At 51.9% G+C, this 22,324-nt stretch overlaps 3 protein-coding genes across 3 annotated transcripts in view; 1 reads left to right on the top strand and 2 right to left on the bottom strand.

Moving 5' to 3' along the window:
- GALNS (galactosamine (N-acetyl)-6-sulfatase) overlaps window positions 1-9,978 on the bottom strand; it is a 44,345-nt gene extending 34,367 nt beyond the window's left edge. The window contains exons 1-7 of the mRNA XM_084294439.1: window positions 9,874-9,978; window positions 7,134-7,257; window positions 5,857-5,931; window positions 4,713-4,815; window positions 1,853-1,996; window positions 317-383; window positions 70-197 (exon numbers count right to left, since the gene is read on the bottom strand). Coding sequence (XP_084150565.1) covers window positions 70-197; window positions 317-383; window positions 1,853-1,996; window positions 4,713-4,815; window positions 5,857-5,931; window positions 7,134-7,257; window positions 9,874-9,963 — 731 coding nt within the window. The 5' untranslated portion in view covers window positions 9,964-9,978. The remainder of the gene's footprint in view (window positions 1-69; window positions 198-316; window positions 384-1,852; window positions 1,997-4,712; window positions 4,816-5,856; window positions 5,932-7,133; window positions 7,258-9,873) is intronic.
- Window positions 9,979-10,020: 42 nt separating this feature from the next.
- On the top strand, window positions 10,021-13,265 carry TRAPPC2L (trafficking protein particle complex subunit 2L). The gene is made up of 5 exons (XM_084294801.1): window positions 10,021-10,075; window positions 10,962-11,134; window positions 12,130-12,217; window positions 12,338-12,417; window positions 13,090-13,265. Exons 1-5 carry the CDS (start codon window positions 10,043-10,045, stop codon window positions 13,133-13,135), a joined length of 420 nt encoding a protein of 139 aa, XP_084150927.1. The 5' UTR covers window positions 10,021-10,042; the 3' UTR covers window positions 13,136-13,265.
- Window positions 13,266-16,373: 3,108 nt separating this feature from the next.
- PABPN1L (PABPN1 like, cytoplasmic) lies at window positions 16,374-19,280 on the bottom strand (the record flags this gene model as incomplete). The annotated part of the gene is made up of 8 exons (XM_084294812.1): window positions 16,374-16,413; window positions 16,632-16,777; window positions 16,862-16,949; window positions 17,330-17,436; window positions 17,919-17,983; window positions 18,333-18,441; window positions 18,598-18,772; window positions 19,261-19,280. 8 exons carry the CDS (start codon window positions 19,278-19,280, stop codon window positions 16,374-16,376), a joined length of 750 nt encoding a protein of 249 aa, XP_084150938.1.
- Between the last annotated feature and the right edge of the window lie 3,044 nt (window positions 19,281-22,324).

The raw sequence follows: 22,324 nt of genomic DNA, 5'->3' as shown, positions 1-22,324 counted from the left end.
AATTATAAATAAATAAAATAGTAATAATAATAAACAAAAACCACCAAAACACACAAAAACAAGACTTACAGTCCTCTCTGACTAGAGCCCAGGAAATGTTTGGAGGCATAAACAGGAGCGTGGGTAGCATCAATTGCCCAGTATAAAAAGAATGGCTGCTGACTGGCCTGCTGCCGGCTAATAAAATCGAGAGCTTCCTGTAAACAACAGTAAAAATGAATTTAACAGAATCATCCTCTGCCATCTAAGTCTCTCCAAAAAAAAAAGAAGCATAAAGTCACTGTGGGTCAGAAACCAGTACTGAAATAAACGGTACCTGTAGGTAGATCTGAGTCAAGTTGGCTTCACCTGTCTTCAGATCGATTTTGAAATCTTCATAATATCTTAAGATAAAATAAATCAGAGAGAAAAAAAAAAAAAAAAAGAATAAAACCTAAGGAATACACAACACAAAAAGGCTGCCCCTGCCCCCATTATTTATACAAGCAAGGCACTGTTGCTACTTAGCAAAAAAGGTGAAAACATAACTTACATAACAAGCCAATTCTCTTCAGATATTTAAAAGAATGTCATCTTATTTTTCTGTTATGGGAGAAAGCAGTGAAATGGCCAGATTTGAATGAATCACAACTGCAAGATTTGGACAAATGTGAGCCACTACACTAGCTTTTCAATATTAAGCTATTAGAACATGGATATAAGGCAGTGCTCCTTCAATAGAGAGCTGTTTGGTATGTGATATTTTCAGAAGAGCACAGAAACTTTCATTGAGATAGAGCAACCCTGGAATCAGGACTTGGGCTGCCGTGAGAACGTCGTGCTGGAAGCATCTTCAGACACCAATTATGCAAAGAAGGGCAGGCTGCAGACCTCGTGAGAATGACAGTATGTGAAATGAGATGACACCAAGCAGAAAACCAAATGGGTGAGAATGGTACATACTGCACGCTTGGAGCCTAGGATGGTATTAGGCAAACAGACAAAAGGTTACTACAAAACAGGCAGAGGAGGAATAAAGCATTCTTTCAGTACAGAAGGGAACCAGTTTCCAAGAGAAGTAGTGGAATGAAATCATCACAGGAAGCCTGTAGGACGCAACAGGATAAGCAAACATCTCTGAGAGGTTCTCTAGAGCAGCCACAATCCCTACACGGTCTGTGTGCAACCTGCAGGTTGGTCTTGGCACTCAGACTCCTGTTTCTATCTACCTGGAGCATTTTTCCACAAGGTATTCCCCCTTCTGCCCTAGCTCCAATGGAAATGACCACCCTTAGATTGGTTCATGGATGTTAAGCAGTGGCTATTAAACTTGAAGACCTGGAGACAACCTTCAGTTCAGGAAGATGGACAGCCACATAAAAAAAAAAAGACGATTCCATGTTTGTTTTCTTATACCCCTCCTCTAGGTACCCACTGCAGGTAGCTGTTGCAGAGCACAGTGGATTAAATCAGCTTTGTGCTGGACTCTGAAGAGCCATTCTATGTTTCATGAGCTTTTACAAGCATCTTTTCTGCATCAGCTTACTGCTGAGCTGCAGAGCAGAGGGGGCATTCAGTAGTAAGCATCTTAGATCACATCCGAAGCAGGATGTTCTTAATAAGTGACATGCTCTAAAAGTCCCCTGCTCGGGGTGAAGCACCTGGAGGTCACTGGCCATCTAACCAAGCCTGGAAATTTGCCTGATTCTGAAGCAGCTTCTGGTTTTGCCAACACTTTTTCACTGAAACTGGTTTGCTATGCCAGTACTTGTATTCCAACACAGCAGTATCAGCAGGGAGAGCAAGGAGAGCAGCATTACCAGCAACGAGGTCACGGTTTGGAAAACAACTGGCAGGCAAGCAGCTGAATTACCTGCCAATCATTTCCCAGTCCCTATACACAGGGATATTGGGGACAGCTTTGTTATCATAAGGTCCAAAATGGCAATTTGGGGATCCAAACCATTCATCAAACCCATGCTTCAGGGGATGGAATTGGGGCCTGTGGCCCAGATGCCTAGGAACAAAAGAAATAGATGAATTTAAGTTCTATTTTTTGCTTCAGTGCCGTAATCTCATCAGAATGGCATGCAAGAAAACAATCTTTGCCCAAGAAGAAAAACTTCAAGCATTTTAATTAAATAAATGACTGCAGAGCATTGTCTTGATCTTTCTTGTTGCAAACGGACCCATGCAGACCATGCCAGACCCATGCATCCCATTTTAGCCTACTGTCCAGTCTGTTTTCTGTTATTTGCTTCTATCAGTGCCTTCTCTCATGCTGTCTTGATGATCTGCACTGATGGACTACACTGCTCAAAGCCACCGCAAAGCTGCAGGTAATGTTTTGTGGAGGATTCTGATCTACAAGTCACTTTTATACCACTAAGCTGTAAAAAACACACGGGAAAACTCATGAAACATACCACTGTATTTGCATTCCCTTTATGGAGTCTTTATGTGGCCAAAACGGTAGAGAGAGACCTGAATGTAAATGAGAACGAGTTCTTTACACACACGTGTGAACCTAAAGCACATTTAGCTACTCCTGATGACAGCTGCATTCATCTACGCTGCTTGAAAACGCTCCTAACTTCAAGCTGACGCTCCTTTCTAATCTCCAATTTCTCAACTGCAAATTCTCTGTCTTGAAAAGAAAGAATGCCCGTCCTTTCAGACTCTAGATCTTCGTACCCAAGTGTTTATTTAATCATTGCAGATTCTACTCACAAGCCTGCATTCGCAACCTGTCCGTTTTGTGCTATCGCTGTCTGCACGCTTTCTGAACATAAGGGACATAAAATACATTACCTGAACTAAAGCGATCCGTGATGTCATTTTGAGCTATTCCAAAATGAGTTAAAGCATAAAATAATCATCATTCCAGCTATGATCGTATCTTGGTGATGTAACTAAAACTGCAAATCTCCAGTACAGGACTCTCCTGTTTCCTCATTTATATACACAATACTACAAAGCTATTCCTGGCTGTTTCCACAAGAACAGGGAATAAGAGAAAATATTCTAAGAAAGCCCTAAGAGAACTTACAAAGGAAGAAACATGAAAAACGTATCAAATAATTACTGAGATACAGAAGGTAGATTGTTCTCTCCCTTTTACAATACAAAAATAAATAGATGCAACAAATTCTAAAAAGGTCATGGAAAATACTTGACTTGCAAACGTATAATTTAACTGTGGAACTCACTGTCACTCTGAGATGCTTTTAAAAGGGATGCTGAAAAAGATACAAAATCTTCTGCCAGAAAACTTTAAGATCTCTACAAGCCCCAAAATTCTACAGGGAGCTGGGATGAGACTCCAAATTAACTATTGCACGCTGCCTTTTTCTTTTTCTTTTAAACATCTTTCTGGGAAGCAGGTGATGTTCACAACTGCCAGAGACTCCTGCTGCACGGTATCATTCCCCAGTCCTCTCCGGTACAACAGTTCTTGGGTCTGTAATGATAGCACACTGCACATCCATATTTAGGCTGCTGCTTGCTAACAGCTGCAGGTCCTTCCAGATTTGCTGTTTTCCAAATAACTGCCTGGAACCAATCTGTATTTGCGTTGTTTATTTCTTTTCCCTGGGTGTATGAATTTGCATTTATTAGCACTGAACTGCATCTTATTACATTCAGCCCACTGATCCGATTCTTCATGGCCACTCTGCTGTTTGGATTCGTGGTAATAAATAATTCACTGTCTTAGGTTAGTTTGCTTTCTTTCCAATTTCAGCAGCATGGGTGAATCCAACCACAATTCAATCTCACTCTTCTCTAACTTGTTAGCAAAACTGCTAAATAAAATGTATCCCATTACTTTCCTAAACAGTATCCCCCTGGTACTAATCCCGTCTGAAGCCTCTTCATTAACAATTACTCTGTTAACCAAGCAGTACTCGTCGGGGGTCTATGTAGTTTTGAAGTTGCTATTTATACATTTATTTATTACAGCACTGTTCCAAACTGTGGATTAACTGTTTGGAGATCTCCAGACACCGTGGGATTCCATTACAGCCCACGAGCGCATCTGAATTTCGAATGTTACAAATGTACCAGCTTCAACTACTACACCCGTAATTCGGTCTTTGTTTGAACTGAATACCTCTCAGGCGTTTCCTTCCCAATCCTTCACAGCCATTGCACAAGATCTGCAAAGATTTTATTGTACTATCATGCAAGTCAATAAAGCCAAAGGACGACGTTCAGAGAGTACTGGCTCAGCCCTCTAGTTCTTTTAAAACACCCAGAAGTATCAGCTGTCCTCATTAAGTCCCTCCCTACCCGCCCTGATCTTCTACAGCAGGTGAACAGACTTCAGCATAGCTCTGATATCAATTTGCTCGTCCTCAAGCATCTGCATCTCTGTTTTTGTACCATACACTCATCCTGCCAAAGACAAAAAGCACATAGGTGCTGAAGGCAAGTTCCAACAGAAAACTTCTTGGCACTTCTTGATAAAATTAAGTAGTGTGGTACATGGATGAAAGCACAAAGAGCCGCAGGCTTGATATATAAGCATGGATCTACGCGTGTACTTGTAATGGTAACACTCAGTTTGGAAATTGATCACAGCAGGGGGGAAGATCCACCACAAATTTCAAAAGGCAGACGTCTGAACTTCAAAACAGGCTTTCTCCTACGCTTCTGGTTGCCCTGCTGCTCTTTCATGATACATACACACACGTACTGAAATCTCAAAGCAAGAGATCTTAAAACAAGTTTACCATTTGCCAATGATCTTATTGACGTAGCCAGCTTTCTTCAGCAACTCCGGAAGCAGTAATTCAGAATCTGGGATTCCTCCTACTATATCCTGTGGTGTGTACGCTGCGTAAAACAAACAAACAAGAAGTCTTTCAGTCTCTTACGAGCACTACAGCAAACAGCTCACGGCCACCCAGCATTAGAAGCATTATTACTGGATCAGAAATAGCAATTAGTTTGAAGTTCCAGCAATATCGCTCTCTGGAAGTCTTCCCGGACCAGGAGATGAAGAGGAAAAGTTGATTCAGCAAACACACGCCTCAAGTAAAGGAAAATCTCCATCTGCTTGCACACCACAACCAATAAGAAAAAGGAGCTGCTATCACAGAAGGAAGGCAAGGCCCATGAATAGGGCAGAAAGAGGGGTGAGGATCATAAAGAAAACAAGTGCTTTAAGCATCCATTGGAGCTGCCTTTACTTCTGCAAATTTGCCTTATATTTCCCAAAACAAAGGCATTTTTTTTCCTAGATGAAACGATTGACACACTTGCTCAGGCTGCAAGAGCTGAAAGAAATGAGGTCTCTCCCAGTCTGCAGCTCTCTGGTGTGTTTTTGGTGAGGGTGGAGATGGCCGAGCTGTGTGTGAAGCAACACGCAGCTGCTGCCTCCTGCCCAAGCACGCGTGGTCTCACGCAGCTTCTGGCATTCCAGAACCAAAAATCAACCCAGAGACTTTACGTACTGGTAATCCTTCCTGGGAGCACCACGGGGCTGTAAAAGTGCCCTTTCTGAAACGGGCAGAAAACCAGATGCTGAATAAAACTGTAAGCAGCTTGTTCTTTACTCTGGGCGTTAGCACACACCCTGTGTGATTTTCTTTAACCAGACACCAATTACACCAAGCAGAGGAAACACTTCTCTGCCAGCAGAAGCAAACGGATCAACCAGCCTTGTTTGTGTCTCTTCATTTGAGAAGCTTTACTGCTTGATGAGGAGGAAGCAATAAATTTCACGCTTATTACCAGCAGTCAACATGGTAATCTTTTTGTGCCACTCTGGAAGACCCATAAGGGAAGATAACCGAGCCAAGCCTTTGTTCAAAGCAAAACTTTGCACAAAGCACGGAGAGAAAGCTCAAGAGGAATCGGGAATGAAGCCCATACCGTTTCTGGCATGTCCATTCGTGGTGTAAAAACCATTCCTGACTGGGAGCCGGCCCGTCAGCAGCGCTGCCCTTGCTACAAACAACAAAAAACATTTTTTTTTCCATGCACTCTGGTTACAGTTAGCACTATTGTATTCAGGCTGAGGACACAACAACCGAAGCGTGTCAGTGTCCTGCCACAGCCAGCTGCTAGGATCACTCACATCAGAACTCAACAAGAAACCCTTCCCAAGGGAGCCAAGGTGATGGCCAGGTTGTGATACAACACCATTAGTTATGCCAGGATGAACCCAACTGAAATTTGGCCCCTCTGTTAAATTACTTTACCCACTGCTGAGAAGTTACCATTTCCAACTGTAACCAAAGCAGCCCTCCTACCCCAGTAATTAATAAAAAAAAATTAATAAAAAGGAATACCTGGTGTGTGTATTTAAGAGGGAATCCTAGCACAGATCAATTACACGCTCATATCTAAGGCTAAGTTTTCAAACTTGCCTGAATGGAAGCCACGTAGTAGTGAACAAAAAGAAGCTGTCCAGCTTTGACAATAAAAATCAGCTCCTGAACTGTGCAAACATTTAAACAGATGCTGAAGTACTACTGGACTTAGCAGGACTGCAGCATATATTAAATGCCTGTTCTGAGCAAGGACAGTCATTAGCACATTGACAAATGATTTGCTAAATGAAAACCCAAACAGAAAGCCTCTGTTCCTCATTTTCATTTCAGTTCTTGGTTGCCAATAAAGCTGGGAACACACACACACAAAGAAGGATTAAAAGTAAATAACCTTTATTTCCCAAACTGAACTGTTTCTTTTGTCACTCGTCCCTTCCCCAGGAATCTCACAAGCCATGGGGGTCAACAACAGGACAGGACCTGCTGCCTTCCTTGCACAAAAGTCTCACCAATGTCAGTGGAATCAGACAACCTTCGTATCTTTCTGCTCAGCAATCACTTAAATATTGCTCGGTCTGTTCCAGAATGAGAAAGAATTAAAAATGCAATGACTGAGGCTAGAAAACCAAACCAGAACATTTTATAAAATCCTTTAACTGCACTGATTCGATCGCTACAACGCCGCTTTGAATGAACTTACGATTGTAGGCTTCCCACTCAAAAAGTAAAGAAAAAGGAGGCAAAACAAAAGATCAAAGCACTGAACCCCAACTCTGCCCCCAGGGTAATCACTGGTTTGGTTGCTAGTTGATGGCAGAGGCTGGCAAATATCCCAAGCTTCTCAGAAGGTGGCATCCTCACATCCAGCGTACTTACATGGCGAACAGAGGGGGTTGGCAGTATAAAAGTCCATGAAAAGCATCCCTTCCGAAGCCATCTGGTCCAGGTTAGGAGTTTCCTTCGAAGGCTCTCCGAAAGCTCCCAAATCCCCCCAACCCATCTGTAAAAAAAGAACACAGCACAAGACGTAAAAGTACTTTTACTCCTCCATAAATGCCGGTGCTTCTGGGCTCACATAAAACCTTTATTTTATCCCTTCATTTCTGTCTTTATAGTGCTCATCTCCCTACTCAGGGAGCACTTCACCAGCGTCATAAAAACGGTCTCCCCCAGCCCCGTGAAGCAGGGAACTATTCGAGTTTTCACTGGCAAACAAGGAACTGAGGCACATGTGAGATAACTGGCTTGCTGGAGGACATTTAAAAGCTTGCAGCGGAACTGGATAAGGAACCCTAACGTCTCCTCTCTTACTGCAGTGCCCGAAGACTTGCAAGGAGGAAGTTGCACCCGACCTGCTCAGTGTTACACAGCTGCAAAGCCAAATTGCTCAGTCCCTGGCCACGTGTCTTTGTCTTGGAGCCCAGCACTCTGCCTGTCCACCCGCGTGTACTCAACTACGTGGAAGGAAAAGCTCAAAAAGGAAAAAAAAATGCTTATTTTAAAAGCCAGCTCTAAAAAAAGCCTGCTGGGGGCATCGTGTGCGAGCCAGGGGTTTTATCCTGTGCCTTTCCAGCACAGCAGGGCCGTGCATCCCTACCCAGGAGGGCCATAAAGCCACCGCCGTGCTGCCTGCGCTCGCTGCTGAGAATGCTGGTGGGTAATAGCACCAATAACAGCCAGCGACTTCAAACAGAAGGTTCTGGAAGGGAACAGCTTAACGAGCAATTAGGCCCCACGGCTGCTAGAGCTTATATCGTGCTTTAAAAAGTGCAAAAGCTGGCTCTAACGCAGGTGTGTGTCAGGTGAGCAGCTAACAGAGAGGGGTGATGTATCCAGAGCTGTAGGAAACCATCTGCCTGGGCCCAGCTGAGAGCCTCCAGTTTGCATTTTCTTTTCCAGTTTGGAAAAGAAAACTGCTGGAGAGCTGCAGAGCCCGGTTTTGAGGCTTGAAAAAAGGGCAATTAAACGGTGGGACCTGACGGAGGGCGTGGAGTTAAATCGGGTTCCGTGGATCAGCCCTTGGCTCTCACCTCTTCGGTGTCTTTATCGACATGAAAGAAATTAAAAAAGGAATACTGGGGGGCTCTGATTCACACGGGAGTTACCGAGGGATCAAAGGCAAGAGAGCAGGGAGCTGCAGGTTTCACGAGCAGCGTACACATCCACAAACAGCCCGCGGAAGCCCCACCAGGACCTGTGCCCCGCCAACACTCCTGGAGCGGGCTGATCATCTCGACAGATTCTCGGGGGGAAATATTCCCCATCCGAAACCACGTCCATCTCCAGTATTAGAAGGCGTTGGACTATTATTTTTTGTAGACTGCAAGGCCGATCCTTGGTTTAATTGCTCAGTCATTAGGAACGGGCTGACGAGGCGACTTAGCTTCTTGGTAAGGGGCATAGGGTGGCAAGCAACAAGACCTCAATGCAGGCTTTCAAATGTATAAAGATTTGAGAAATCTCATGTGTTTTCCTCAGGACATCCACAAACGAGGACTAAAACGTCCCCAGGGGTAGCTGTGCCCCACGGGAGGGGCAGGGCCTTCAAACCAGCAATGCTTTTTACTTTTTTACATAAGATTGGGAAAGGACTTGAGAAGGAAAGCAGCCGAGCGTGGCAGATCCCTCGGTAAGTTCTTCCAACCCCTGAAATGCTCTGCTTGTTCCACTCAAACCTTTCCACACCGTGCCACCAACACACGAGCCTGAATCACTGCACCCCAGCCCCGTGGCCATGACTCAGGACGCTGCCCCTGCCCCCCTGCTGCCCCGCACAGCGGCCGAGTGATCGGGGCCGGGTGCTGTGACCCCACTACCCCCCAGGCAACCCGTCCCAACGCCTGACAGCTCTTTCTGAGAGGAAACGGCCCCTCATTTCCAGCCTGACCCTCATCTGGCACAACTTGAGGCTGTTCTCCCCAGTTCTATCCCTGCAGGATATCGGGACCAGCCTGCCAGACCCCTACTCCCGGCAGCAGTGCCTCGGTCCCAAAATGACCCCCAGGCCCCACAGAGAACCCCCTGTCCCCATAGACATCCCCCAGCCCCACAGAGACCCCAATGACCATCCCCCAGCCCCATATACACCTCCGGGGCCCCACAGAGACCCCCCCCAGCCCCATATACATCCCCATGGCCCCATATACCGCCTCCCCTTGCCCCAAAACAACATCTTTGGCCCCATATACAGCCCCCCCCGGCCCCACATACCCCTCAATGACCCCTCCCCAGCCCCATACAGGCCCCCAGGCTCCACAACGACACTCCCCGGCCCCACAGACACCCCAATGACCCCCCCGTCCCCATATACGCCGCCGGGACCCCACAGAGACCCCCCCAGCCCCATATACCCCCTCCCCCAGCCCCACAACAACATCCTCGGCCCCATATACAGCCCCCCACAGCCCCACAACGCCATCCTTGGCCCCATACAGGCCCCCCCGACCCCACAGACCCCCCAATGACCCCCTCTGACCCCACACAGCCCCCCCCCAACCCCACAAACACCCCCTTGGAGGCAAGCACCGCCCCCCCCCGCCCTATAACAGCCTCCAGGCGGCTTCCACCGCCCCCCCCACATCCCCTCACATCCCCCCGAGCCCCCCGGCCCCCTCACATCGTCCATGAGCAGCAGCAGCAGGTTGGGGGGGGCGGCGCGGCCCAGGGCCCAGCAGAGGCAGAGCGGCCCCAGCACCGCCCTCGCCATGGCAACGGCGCCCGCCTCACGTGACCCGCCCGCCTCACGTGACCCCCCTCCCCCGTCACGTGACGCGGGGCGGGGCAAGATGGCGGTGTGCGTGGCCGTGATCGCCAAGGAGGTGGGGGCGAAGGGGGGGGGGGGGCTGGGAGGGGGTTTTGGGGGGATATTGGGGGATTTAAGGGTTCAAGGGGGGGGATGGGGGGGCGCGGGGGGGCTGTGGAGCCCGAGCTGGGGTGAGGGGAGAGGGGTTGGGGGTATAGGGTGGGGTTATGGGGCCAGGTGGGGCTATGGGGTCTTACAGGGGTTGTAGGGCCAGGTGGGGTTATAGGGCCTCAGAGGGGTTGTGGGGCCGAAGAGGGGCTGTGGGGTCTGAGAGGGGCTGTGGAGCCCAAGCAGGGGTGAGCAGAGAGGGGCTGGGTGCACAGGGTGGGGCTATGGGGCCAGGTGGGGTTATGGGGCCTTACAGGGGTTGTAGGGCCAGGTGGGGTTATAGGGCCTCAGAGGGGTTGCAGGGCTCAAAGTGGTGCTGTGGGGTCTGAGAGGGGCTGGGGGGCTATGGAGCCCAAGCAGGGGTGAGCGGAGAGGGGCTGTGGGGCTCAGGGTGGTGCTATAGGGCCAGGTGGGAATATAGGGCCTCAGAGGGGTTGTGGGGCTCAAGGTGGGGCCCAAAAGAGGCTGTGGAGCCCAACCTGGGGAGAGGGGCTGTGGGGCCCAGGGTGGTGCTATGGGGCCTCAGAGGTGCTGTGGGGCCAGGTGGGACTGTAGGGCCTCAGAGGGATTGTGGGGCCAGAGCAGGGGTGAGAAGGGCAGTTTGTAGGACCTGAGAGGTGGTGCAGTGGGGCCAGGTGGTGTTATGGGATCTGAGAGGGGCAACGGGATAGCAGGGCCGTGTGGGAATATGGGCCCTAAGAGAGGCTGTGGGTCTAGGTCATGCTGCGGGGCCTGAGAGGGTCGCCAGAACAGAGCAGCCTGTCCTCACGAGCACAATTTGTCATCCTCCTCAGAACTACCCCCTCTACATCCGGAGCGTTCCGACGGAGAACGAGCTGAAGTTCCACTACACGGTGCACACCTCCCTGGATGTGGTGGATGAGAAGATCTCCGCCATGGGCAAGGCCCTGGTGGATCAGAGGGAGCTGTACCTGGGGCTCCTCTACCCCACCGAGGACTACAAAGTGTATCTTTATAACACCAAGTGTATCTTTACAACACCATCTGATCTAACCCCTGCGTGGCACGCTCTCCCTGCAGTCACACCACTTGCTGTTATTCACCAAGGCTATGCCTGCACCTTGTGGGGAAGCTCTCTTGCTGTTTGGTGCCACCTTAAAGGCAGCAGCAGGAGGTTCACAGCCTTGTTTGCAGGCACCTCAAGCGCTGGGTTCGGTGCTTTGCTCAGTTTGGCTGCTGCTGCTGCTGTTTGTTGCTAACAGGGTGGCCAGGCCTCACCCCTATGGGCATTCGGCCTACATCAAGCAGCACCATTTCATAAACGTGGTTCTTTGTCCTCATTCTCTGCTTAATTAAAGCAGGTGAGTAATGACAACAAGGCTGGGACTCCTTAATAGCGCTAATGAATGTGGCAGGAGCATGGTGGTGTCACTGGGTCAGCTCTCAGGACTGAGGTCCCAGGTGCACCCCACAGCCTCTCTCAGATCCACACCCAGGGTCACAGCTGTCCCAGGGTTTTTGTCACAAAAATGTGACCTTTTGAATGCTTTTTGGCTTGTTCTCTGAATGCCTAAGAGGTTATCTGCTCTAACAGCCCTGATTTATGGGTTAACTTTTGGGGTCCCTGATATTAAAAGGGCCTCCAGGCCTCTGACTGCGGCCTCCTGAATGAGGATAAGGTGGCTGGGTCAATGAAACCATTCTTCAGAAGAGAGAAACCCTCACCAAACAGCTAACATGGGGCTGTCTGCAAAATGCAAGGCATCATTACTGGCCAGCAGAGGAGCAAACGGGATCAGGAGTCACCAAAGGGGGCAGAAATCAGGCGGAGAGGGAGCACTCTGGTGTCTTGCTTACCTCACCTGGGCCTGGTTCTGTGCTGGGTGCAGTAAGAGCAAGATATTTCCTCTCCTCTCAGCTTTTTTTGAGTGTATTCCTGCCTTGTACGTTGCTTTGCCAGCCTCTGGTGTGTCAGGAGCACGGTCCTTAACAGCTGCCCAGCTACGGCTACGTGACAAACTCAAAGGTGAAGTTTGTTATGGTGGTGGATTCTTCCAACACAGCGCTCCGAGACAATGAGATCCGCAGCGTAAGTGCAGGAAATCGGAGCACAACTTGCCCCATCCGTGTTTTTGCTACTTCCGCTTATTCATAAAGTGCTGAGAACCAAAAAGAAAAAGATATTAATTAAGCTGCACTCCCTTTTCAGATGTTCCGAAAGCTGCATAATTCATACACAGACATAATGTGCAACCCTTTCTACAACCCCGGGGACCGCATCCATTCCAGGTAAGTGTGGGATGACCACGCTGACCTGTGTCATCTCTCTGGGACCTGCAGCACACCTGTGGTGTAACAGGACCAGGAACATAACCCCTGTGCTTGACCAGTTCAGACTGCTCAGATGGAGAGCAGCTGTATTGGTTTTGGGTCATTACAGCCTAATAGGAAACTCTGAAAGTCCCCTGAGAAGTCACACGGAGCTGTCTCACTGCCACTTCAGAACTGGTGTTAAAAACAGAGAAAATGGTGTCACTGGGGGCAGAGAGTTACCTGATTAGCTGGAACTTCGGTAAATAGAGGGGGTTAAATGGAGTAAATTACTGCAGCTGGCCAGGGTTTATCCTGGAGTGACAACAGCTGGGATCAACACTTGTAACTCCCTGTGTGAGGACCAGTGCTCCCCAATTCTAAACTGAAATCTCACAGGGAATTTTAATAATGCTGGGAGTCTGCATTGCCTAGGCAAGAAAACTACTACACTTTGCCAGGATAAGCCCTGTCCTTACTTCAGCTTAATTAAAGTAATTACTCAACAGAACACGCTGTAGTTAGAGTGAAACTACGTATTCAGCCAGCTCATTAACCAGCGAGAGGCATTGTTAGCTGCTGGCATTGTTAGGAGGGCTGGTGTGCAGGGCTAGCTGCTTCCTCTAACGCTGTGTTCGCTTCCTTCCCCAGGGCTTTTGATAACATGGTGAACTCCATGATGATGCAGGTGTGCTGAGGCTCTGCCCATTCTCACCCAAGTGTTGAGAACATTCCCCCGTGTACAGGAACGCGCCCTACAAAGTGATGTATATATGGTCTTTGTTCTGTGTCATATTTTAAAGCTGTTCTATGTAAAATAAACTCGGCACCTGCAAGCTCTGCGTGCGTTCCTACTCCAGCAAACCAAAGTACAGCACAGAAGTCCCTGCTCAACTCCTCGTGCCTTCAGGTACCCTGCAGTAGCCAGCTCTTCCTTCAGGAAGGTCAGCAGCATCAGAGGAGGCCTGTTCCCTACAGAAATGTACACAGCTGTGCTCCTCTGTAACTCAGATGTTTCTGTAGAAATCGGGCTGTGTAGAAAAACAGCAGTTCCTGCTGTGCTTGTGATGAGAGCAAGCACAGCTGCACGAGAGACAGCTAAGAGATTGTTATTGGGGGCAGCCTGAATTTCAGTCAGCTGAAACAGTGACACTGTTCCTCAGAAGTACCCATGTTTTAGAACACTTCCCTAATGCAGAAGGAGCACAGCAGCAGCAGCAGCCCTTCTGCTGTTTTCCAGACCCCTTTGCTGCTGCTCAGGACTGTTCAGTTCTGTCAGGAACAGTCGAAGCAATGCTTATTTCAAAAATGTGGCCTCCTCGTCCTGTTTTGCCTTAACTGGGAACGCTCAGATCTGCATGTACTTACTTCAGTAGTTCTTGGAAAGAGAAAGCTGCACAGATCAGAAGGCTCCAGGTCTCTTTACAGTCAGCCACTGCTTACATGCTTGAGGAGGATCTGGCAGGCAGACAAACAGCTGCTCTCACAGCACCACCTTGCACCTGATGGAGCCCTGCACTGATCTTACCTTCCTGGGGAAGATCTGTGGGTGACTCAGATTTGACAGCATTTGCTTTTATCACTCCCTGAAACAGAGCAGGCACACTGAGCAGCAATTCTGGGCCAGGTCAGGGAGCACAGGTAGTGCAGCTGGGATAAACCCACACCCAGATGAAGACATCAGGACTGCAGATGCCTTGCACATCCTAATCTGTTAACATCTCCTCCTCCTGCAGCTCACTGCTGATCTAATTAAAGACTACCAAATCAATAGCAGGTATTTATATTTTAAAAAGTAGACTAGAAAGTCATCCCAGCTTCTTAATTACTTGTACAGTACACTCAGTGAGGCTGTGCAGCTACAGCAAACCCAGAGCTGCCCAACAGGACGAGTTTTCTGCCAGATTATCTGCAAATCCCAGCAGCTCCCCGCACACACTCCTGATCAGAAGTACAGCAACCTAGGCTGCTCCACCAGCAGCACACAGCAGTCTGCTCTGAGCACCTAATCAATTAAAAATAATTTTTAAAAAATAGCTACAAAGCTCCAAAGGATACAAAAAACCTGGAGAAAGCCAGGTCAGTATGGCGTGTCAGCTCCCAGCCAGCCTCTCACTGCAGATCAAGTTCACACAGCAAAATCATTTATTTTTAAAAATAAGTGACATTGACAATTCTTTCTCAAACAGAAATACATTTAGTCAACAACAACCTGCCAAATGATGGGAGATGGAAGTGTCTGAGCCCCTCCCAGCATCTCAACAAGGCACAGCTGCATGCTGTTACTCTGAAACAATTCCACATAAAAAGTCTTCATTTTTTTCCACTTAGAAGCACACCCCAAAGTAATTTTTATTAAAAATTAAATCTCAGTAATTTACAAAAGCTACTCATAGAAGGTTTAAAGCCCTTGAGAAAAAGCCAGTTTTGTAGCCTGAGCCCAAGGGTAGCTCAGATTGAGAAACTAAGGCCAGCCTCGGCAGCACAGCCCGCACTGGGCAGAGGGCAAAAATCAACTGAAGAGTTAAAGCCCCGAGCTTTAAAAAAATCCTGAGGTCCAAAGGAAAAAGAAAAGCAGTGGGATTTCAGTCTGGCAGTGCCCCCTGAGCTGTGAAAAGCTGCTTTAGGAGTCAGTTGCATCTGGGTTAGGGGAACCCTAACCAAGGATCCTGAAAGATTAGCGTGAGAATTACGTAATAAAACCCATCGCAATGCAGAACTTCACGCGGTAATGCTGATTGCTGGTGTCCCAGCCCGCCTCTTTTAACAAAGTTTTGCCTTTAAAAACGAGCAGATTCAGAGCTCAGAAACACAAGATCAGCAGGAAGGGCAAGGGCCAGGCAGTGCTGAGCCTCGAGTTCAGGTGAGCTCACACCCATCCCAAACAGAGAGCAGGAACAGAGCCAGGAATAAAGAGCAAGATCAGGCCAAATCTGCAAAAACAGATCATCTTGAAATGCTGCTATTGCTAGGAATGAAGCAAAAGGATGCATTAGCAGCACACTTTGATCCCTGTGGCTTTGGAATCAAAGCAGGAGGGGGAAGGTTTGTTTTTTTTTGACACCCAGGTCTTGGTTAAAGAAGAGAGAGAGAGGCTTCCAGGCAAACAGCAAGGGGTGCCTTCTCCCTGCCCTGGTTCTTAAGAGGTGGAGTAGCTAGCAAGATAAAAAACTAGACCCCAAAATGCATCACTAGGCTCGATCTTCCTCCCAAGAGGTCAGAAATCCACAGTGCTGGGTCTTTCCAGATCCGAGTCTTTCCAGCTGCAGAAAAGCTCCCTGGCAGTCACACCTAGAGCTGCATCCCAAGGCTCTCCCCACCGATTTGGGGTCTTTGGAAAGGTCTTTAGGATTTTCTTATGGGCAAGAGAAAACAGGGCCCGGCTGCTGTAGAAATAGCCAGGAAGGAAGTGCCAGAGAGGAAAGCTTCGTGTGCTGGAGGATCTGAAAGCACCCAGAGCAGGGTTCTTCAGGGGCCGAGCAGGACAGGACTCCCCCCGCTGCGGGGTGCACAGCATTCACGCACCTAAAACCCAAACAAGGCTTACAAACCCCCCAACACAGCTCTGCCCCCATGGGATAAAGACGAAAGGGAGGACTGGGGAAGCACTTCCCATCCCAGGGCACACTGTTCCCTGGACCAGGGCCATTCTCTGCACAAACCCCATCCCCTAAGCCCCTCCTGGGATGCCAGCAGGGATCCGGCCGAAGCATGGACAGAGCAGATCCAGTCTTCCCCCTGGCAGCCCAGCTCCAGCTGCACTGCACACAGCTGCCTCGCCAGTAATCCTCGCAGCCAGGCAGATGGCTTTTTTTTTTAAAAATTAATCTTTTTTTTTTTTTTTTTTGGCTCGGGTAGGCACATTTAAGTCTCTCCAATCCCATCTCTTCGTTCCAGTCCCATTGGCATCTTCCGGGGCAGCGCAGTCCTCCTTTCTAGTATGGAAAATACCAAGGCAACAGCCTTGCCCGACCCCTAGACAGGAACAAAAGGGTGTCCTGGAGCACCAGGGCATCGCTCAGCCCGAGGTGCCAGGGGTCGGGTGCTGCCAAAAAGCACGGCTACCTGCTGACAGCCCCCCCAGAGCAGATATTTACCCTTTGGCCCCAGCTAACCTCGACCAAACCCAGGTACCTCTAAGGCCAGAGGGCTTCTCCATCCCCCCACGCACCAGGACACCCCCCCAGCCTCACCTGTACATCCTCCCTCGCAGCCTCGCCTGCTGCCCCCCGTAGAAGCCCCCTCGTTGCCCCAGCCCTCCCCGGGCTTGGAAGCGGCCCCGGTAGCCCCCTCGGTCGGTGCTGCTGATGCCTGGCATGTTGGTCCTCTTGGGCAGCACCTGGAAGGCAGCGGGGGCTCAGCACAAGCCCCAGACAGCAGGGCAGGGACAAACGGACATCCCAGGGTCTCATCCTGCTCCTACCTTAATGACTCTGCCTCTGAACAAGGTCTCGTCCAGCTCCACAGCAGCTTTCACAGAGCTCTTCTCTTCAAACTCGATGTAGGCGTACCTGCGAGGGGAAGGGGTGAGCAGAGCCCCAGGGACATCGTGCTGCCCGGCACGGGCTCTGCTTGGGGACAGCAGCATCCTTCTTGAGGGCACACCAAGAATAGAATAAATCCCTGCCTTCTCTGCACACACAGCCCCATCCTCTGTGTTTTTAGGAAGCAGGCACCTGCAGGATGCTGCTGTAGGGCTGAAGCCAAGCTCCCAGCCTGAATGCCCCTTCACCACCAACCCGTTCCCTGCACCTGTTTCCAGTTGAGCTTCAGCCAAGTCCCAGAGCCACTGGCTTTGGAGGAGACGTCCTCCACCACGACCAGCAGCGATGCTGCAGGGCAGCCAGGCTGAGACCCACCACAACCTCGGCACCCCACACCCAGCACTGACCCTTTGGGGTGCCCCGAGAACTTGTCACAGAGGATGGTGACGCGGTTGATCTGCCCGCAGCTGTTGAAGTGAGACTCCAGCTCCTCCGCCGTGCCCCCGTAGTCCACCTGCAACCACAGTCCCCGTGAGCACCTCAAGGGAGCTCCTTGCTCACCATCACGCCTCGGCGAGCCAGCAAGGGGCCACACACTGTGCCCCCAGGCCACACGCTGTGCCACCACGGCCTCACCACCTCCTGAGGTTCAGGAGACCCTTCCACCTGAATCCCCCAGCCCACAAACCCCAAATCCAAGGGAGAGCCCCGCTTTGAGGGAACAAGGAACACTGCACGACCCACAGCTTCCAGCGGGGTATTTGGGGTGGCTGACGCTTGCAGCATGTTACCTGCAAGTGGCTGAGGATTACGGGCAGGCGCTGAGCTGCGAGGCTTAAACCATGTTCTCTGTGTGGGCTGAGCAGGAGCAAACCATCCAGTTTGGGACCAGCCTCTAGCAGGGAGATGGGACGGGTCCCCGGGGCAGGGAACACAGCGAACACCCACCAGGAATTGAGCAGGGAGGTGGGCACTGCCCCAGGGTGTCCCACTTACATTGCCCACGTAGATGGACCGCTGGTCAACCTCCATCTTCTCCTCTGTTGTCTTTGGGAAGAGACCTGCAGAAATGAGGTCACCACGGATGGAACCACAGCAGAGGGACCAGCTCGTGGTGGCTCTCAGCACAGCTGGCACTGAGCTGGTGCATGGCCACACTGCCAGCTCCACAGTCCCATCACATACTTCCAAACCTCACCACTCCAGCCTCCTCCACCCCTTTGCCCTATCTCTCCATACAAAAAGAATGACACCAGGTGACTGCTTTATAGGGCTTTTGTGCTAAACTCCATTACTTAATTGACTTTAATTAATTCAGTGCATCTCAGCTGGTTGGCAAAGGTGGGAGGTACAAGTGGGTAATGACAGGCATCAGCCCCATACCAGCCTGGGAGCAGGGACAGCCCGTACCTGCCTCCGAGCTCATGATGAGGCGGCTCTCAGCTTCCAGCTGCAGCGCCTTCAGCCTCTCATCCTCCTTCTCCATCTCCCGCACTCGAGCTTTGATGGCCTCCAGCTCCTGAAACCCAAAGCACAACTCGTGTGAGCAGCACACGGCGTGGGGACACCTGCGGACCACGGTGATGCAGCCCTGCACTTGGACAGAGCTGTAGAAAGTTTCCTGTTTCCTTATGGAAAGGGGGAAAAGCAATTCCACATTTAGCCCAATGCTCACCGGGTCCTGCACGCCCAGCTCCTCCACGCTGTCCCCCTCCAGGTGGCTCAGGTCTGAGTCTTCATCCACAGCTTTGTGCGGAGCTGCCATCCCTGCCATGCCCCATGATGCCTCCTCTGCTGCCAGGGATGGCGGGTCCTGCCACCAGATCCCAGAAGTGTCCAGGAAGAGAGGACTGGGCAGGAACAGAGGTAAAAAGCAATTCAACAGGCAGCCATGCAACACAGAAGCCAACACAGAATGCCAGCCCCACAAGGGCTTTAAGGCTACTTCCAGGAGGAGTAACCACCAGTAAAGCTCTCAGTGCTGTGGGCAGGCTCGCAGCAAAACCCCAGAGCTGCAGCAGGGAGAACTACTGAGACACCTCCAGTTCCCAGAATCGTTGCCCAACTCAGGGAACCACGTAGAGGACCTGGGAGCAGCTTCCCACGGGCAAAAAAAAGTGGGAAACACCCCAACCTCACCGAGGAAGAGGAACAGGAAGGAGGACCTACCCTACAGGCATCACCCCCAGGCTGCACAGGGCGAAGGGAAAACCCACAGCCCTCCAGATCCCAACTCAATTATGCTTCAGGCACACCCAGGGATGGGCACACCCCAGGACAAGCCCCCCAAAACCTGGGCAGCCCCACGGCAGCCCCATCCCGGCCCCCAGCCCCTTACCTGACCCTGCCCGCGAACATGCTGCTCCCTGCTCGCCCTCACGCCGTGCCCCGCCGCCACGTGCGCTTTTCCCGCCGGCGCGCCACTTTCACACATCAGCAGCCAATCGCGGGCCGCGCCGCGCCGCCGGGCCACGCCCTCCGCCGGCTGGGCGGGAAGGGAGGGGGCGGCCCCGCCCCGCCCCGCCCCGCTGGGACCCCGAGGCCGCGGGTTCGAGTCCCGCGGGCGGCGGCAGCCACGCGTGGCGCCCCCCCCCCGGGTTTGGGGACACCCCCCGGGTTTGGGGACACCCCCCCGGTGTGGGGACACCCCCCGAGTTTGGGGACACCCCCCCGGTGTGGGGACACCCCCGGCCCTTCCTGTCTGCTGACCCCGCTGGGGACTGGGCACAGCTCCGCCTGCCTGCCCCAGGCTGCGGGGTGCAAAATTGGGGGGAGACCCCGCTGGGACCCCCCTTCCCAGGGCTGGGTGGGGGCCACTGCATGACCCCGGGGTCCAACGTGCCCGGCTCGGGACAGGGGTAGCAGGGTGCTGCTGGCAGCAGGAGCAAGGGCACCCAGCGCAAGCCCATGCTAGGGAGACCTGGGGTTGATATTAAATCGTCTTTATTACACAGATACAGAGTAAAGAACAGACATAACCTGAATCATAAAGTTTACATCTTTCACAGGTCAAACATACAGTACACTTAGAGAAAGCAGGAAACAGCAAAGAGGGGTTGGGGTGGGATGGGGGGGGGGGGGGGGACAGCATGCCGAAGGAAAGTCCTACCGCGTCATCTCTCCGTGCTGGCCCTGCAAACCCAGGCAGCAGAGCAGGGTGGGCGCCCCCCAACCCACCCGGCCCTTGGTGGGGGCTCTGCTCTCCAGCCCCCAGCCCTTGGGACCCCCGCACCCCGGTGTCCCCGTCCCCGGGGCTGGCAGGGTTTGGGAACCGGTGCTGCCCGCGCAGCCGTGATCAGGGGGTCGGGGGCACGACGCCTCCCTGCCGGGGCTGTGCCTTTTGGTGGCATTGGGGGAGACCCCAGGGTGCTGCCGGGTGTTGCGGGCGGCCCTGCCACTGCAAACACCCTGCACAGCACCCGGGAGCTGCTCCGGGAGCAAGGCGACGCCGTGTCCCCAACCCCAAACCCACCCGGGCGCAGGGACCCCCGAGGAGCTGGGGATGCCCAGGAGGAGGTGGGTGAGGGGCGGCCGTGGCAGGCGGTGCCAGGGGTCATCCCGGGGAGATTTGGGGTTCCCAGAGCCTTGCCGGGAGGCAGCACTTTGGTTTCAGCTGGGGTTTCCATTTGGGAATGCCTGGGGACCACAGGCAGGCTGTCCCCCCACCAGGAAACCCAAGACGGGCGCTGCGGGTGGCCACGGGGACCTGATCCGGCACAGGGCTGTGCCACCCTGTTCCCCGTGTCCCCGAGCTGCCCCGCAGCACCCGGGGTGTTCCCAAGCCCTGCAGCTATACCAGGACCACGCGGCACATCCCTCTGCCAGCACCCGGTGCCACAAAGCCACCAAAAACAAGGCTTGGGCATCGCGCCGGGCACGCACGCCCCAGCCCCACGCACGTCCCAGCACCGGTGTGGGGCAAAAAAAAAACCATGGAAGCACCCGGTCAGAGCCTCCCCGGCCGCCACCACGGCCGCCGTCCTCCCCGCACCGCTATTTTTTGGAAATATCACACGTTAAAGCTGTCGTTCTGGTTTGGACGTCTGCTAGCGCCGCACCGCCCGCCCCCTCCCTCCCTCGGCTTTTGGTTTCAATGCAAGGTTCTTTAGGGAATTTTTATTATTAAGAAAGAAAGAAAGAAAAAAAAACACAAAGGAAAACAGAAAAATAAAATAAAAGCAAAACAGAAAGGAGTGGAAACGAGAGCAGACTCTGTGTAAATGCTCTCGTCTGCGGTTTCCCGGCGAGGCGGAGGTAGAGAGGCAGGGTCCCGGTGCGGGGGGGACAGGGGGCACGCGGCAGGGAGGGGATGGACACCCAGGGCAGCAGGCGGCCCCGCAGCAGGAGCATCTGCAAAACCCTTATATATTACCTCTTCTCAGGAAACGTAAGAAAAATAGACAATATTACATATGTCACACCATAAATAAAGCCAACGCTCGCTCGAGGGGCACCCGGCCAAGCGCTCCCAGCGCGGGGCGCGCGGGAACCCCGCTCCCCGAGGGGACGCCCCGAGGTCTCGGGGTGCGCAGGGACCTGCAGCAGGGCTCGGTGCTGGTGGCACGGGGCAGGAAACGTCACCTCGGGGTGCACCAGGCCCTGCTGCGGCACGGCACGGCACGGCATGGCACAGCCCCACGTCAGCTCCTGCTGCAGGAGGGTGGCACGAGGGCACCCGCGATGCCATCCGAGCGGCCCCGAGCCCGTCCTCCTCCCGCCTTGCCTCCAGCAAACACACAGGATGGTTTTTGCAAATGCGGAAAACTACAGCTCCTATCGAGCACACGACTTCTTCTCGGTTCAGCCTAGCTCCTACACACACCACATCCTCCCGTGGTTTCTCATCACCCTTTTATTTGGCAAAGTGTCTCTTATTATTATCGCCGTCGGTATTATTATTATTTTTGGACCTCTGCGGACGCTATTTACATTCACATTAACGTACAGCACTCCTGCCCGGCCACGCCGGGGCACGCTCTGGCTTCCTTCCCTCCTCCCGGAGCCGTGGGACTTTCCGTATTGCACTCCCGTCCTCTGCGCTTCGTACAACGCTGCGCGAAGTTACAGCATCTCCTACATCGTCTTTGTCCGCCTCCTCTGCGAGGGAGGAGGTGGTGCCTTCTTGCCTTTTTTTTTTTATTATTTTTCTTGCCTCCTGGAAATCGTTGCAAAAAAAAAAAAATATTAAAAATTATAATCCAACGCGGGGAGCGGATAAAAAGGACAAAAACCCCGGGGTGTCGGCGCACGGGCGCTGGGAGAGCAGCAGAATTCGTCCCTCGCGCTCCTCGTTCCTCTCCTCCGGCGGCGGGCAGAGGTAGGGAAACCCGGGGGCTCCTGCCCGTGCCCCCCATGCCACTTGGGGAGCGCTCCTCTGTTTATTTCCAAAACAAAAAAAATTC

This window comes from Netta rufina, assembly GCF_964035555.1.
Source record: "Netta rufina genome assembly, chromosome: 13".
Lineage (NCBI taxonomy): Eukaryota > Metazoa > Chordata > Aves > Anseriformes > Anatidae > Netta > Netta rufina.
This window is presented reverse-complemented; position numbering and strand designations above follow the sequence as displayed.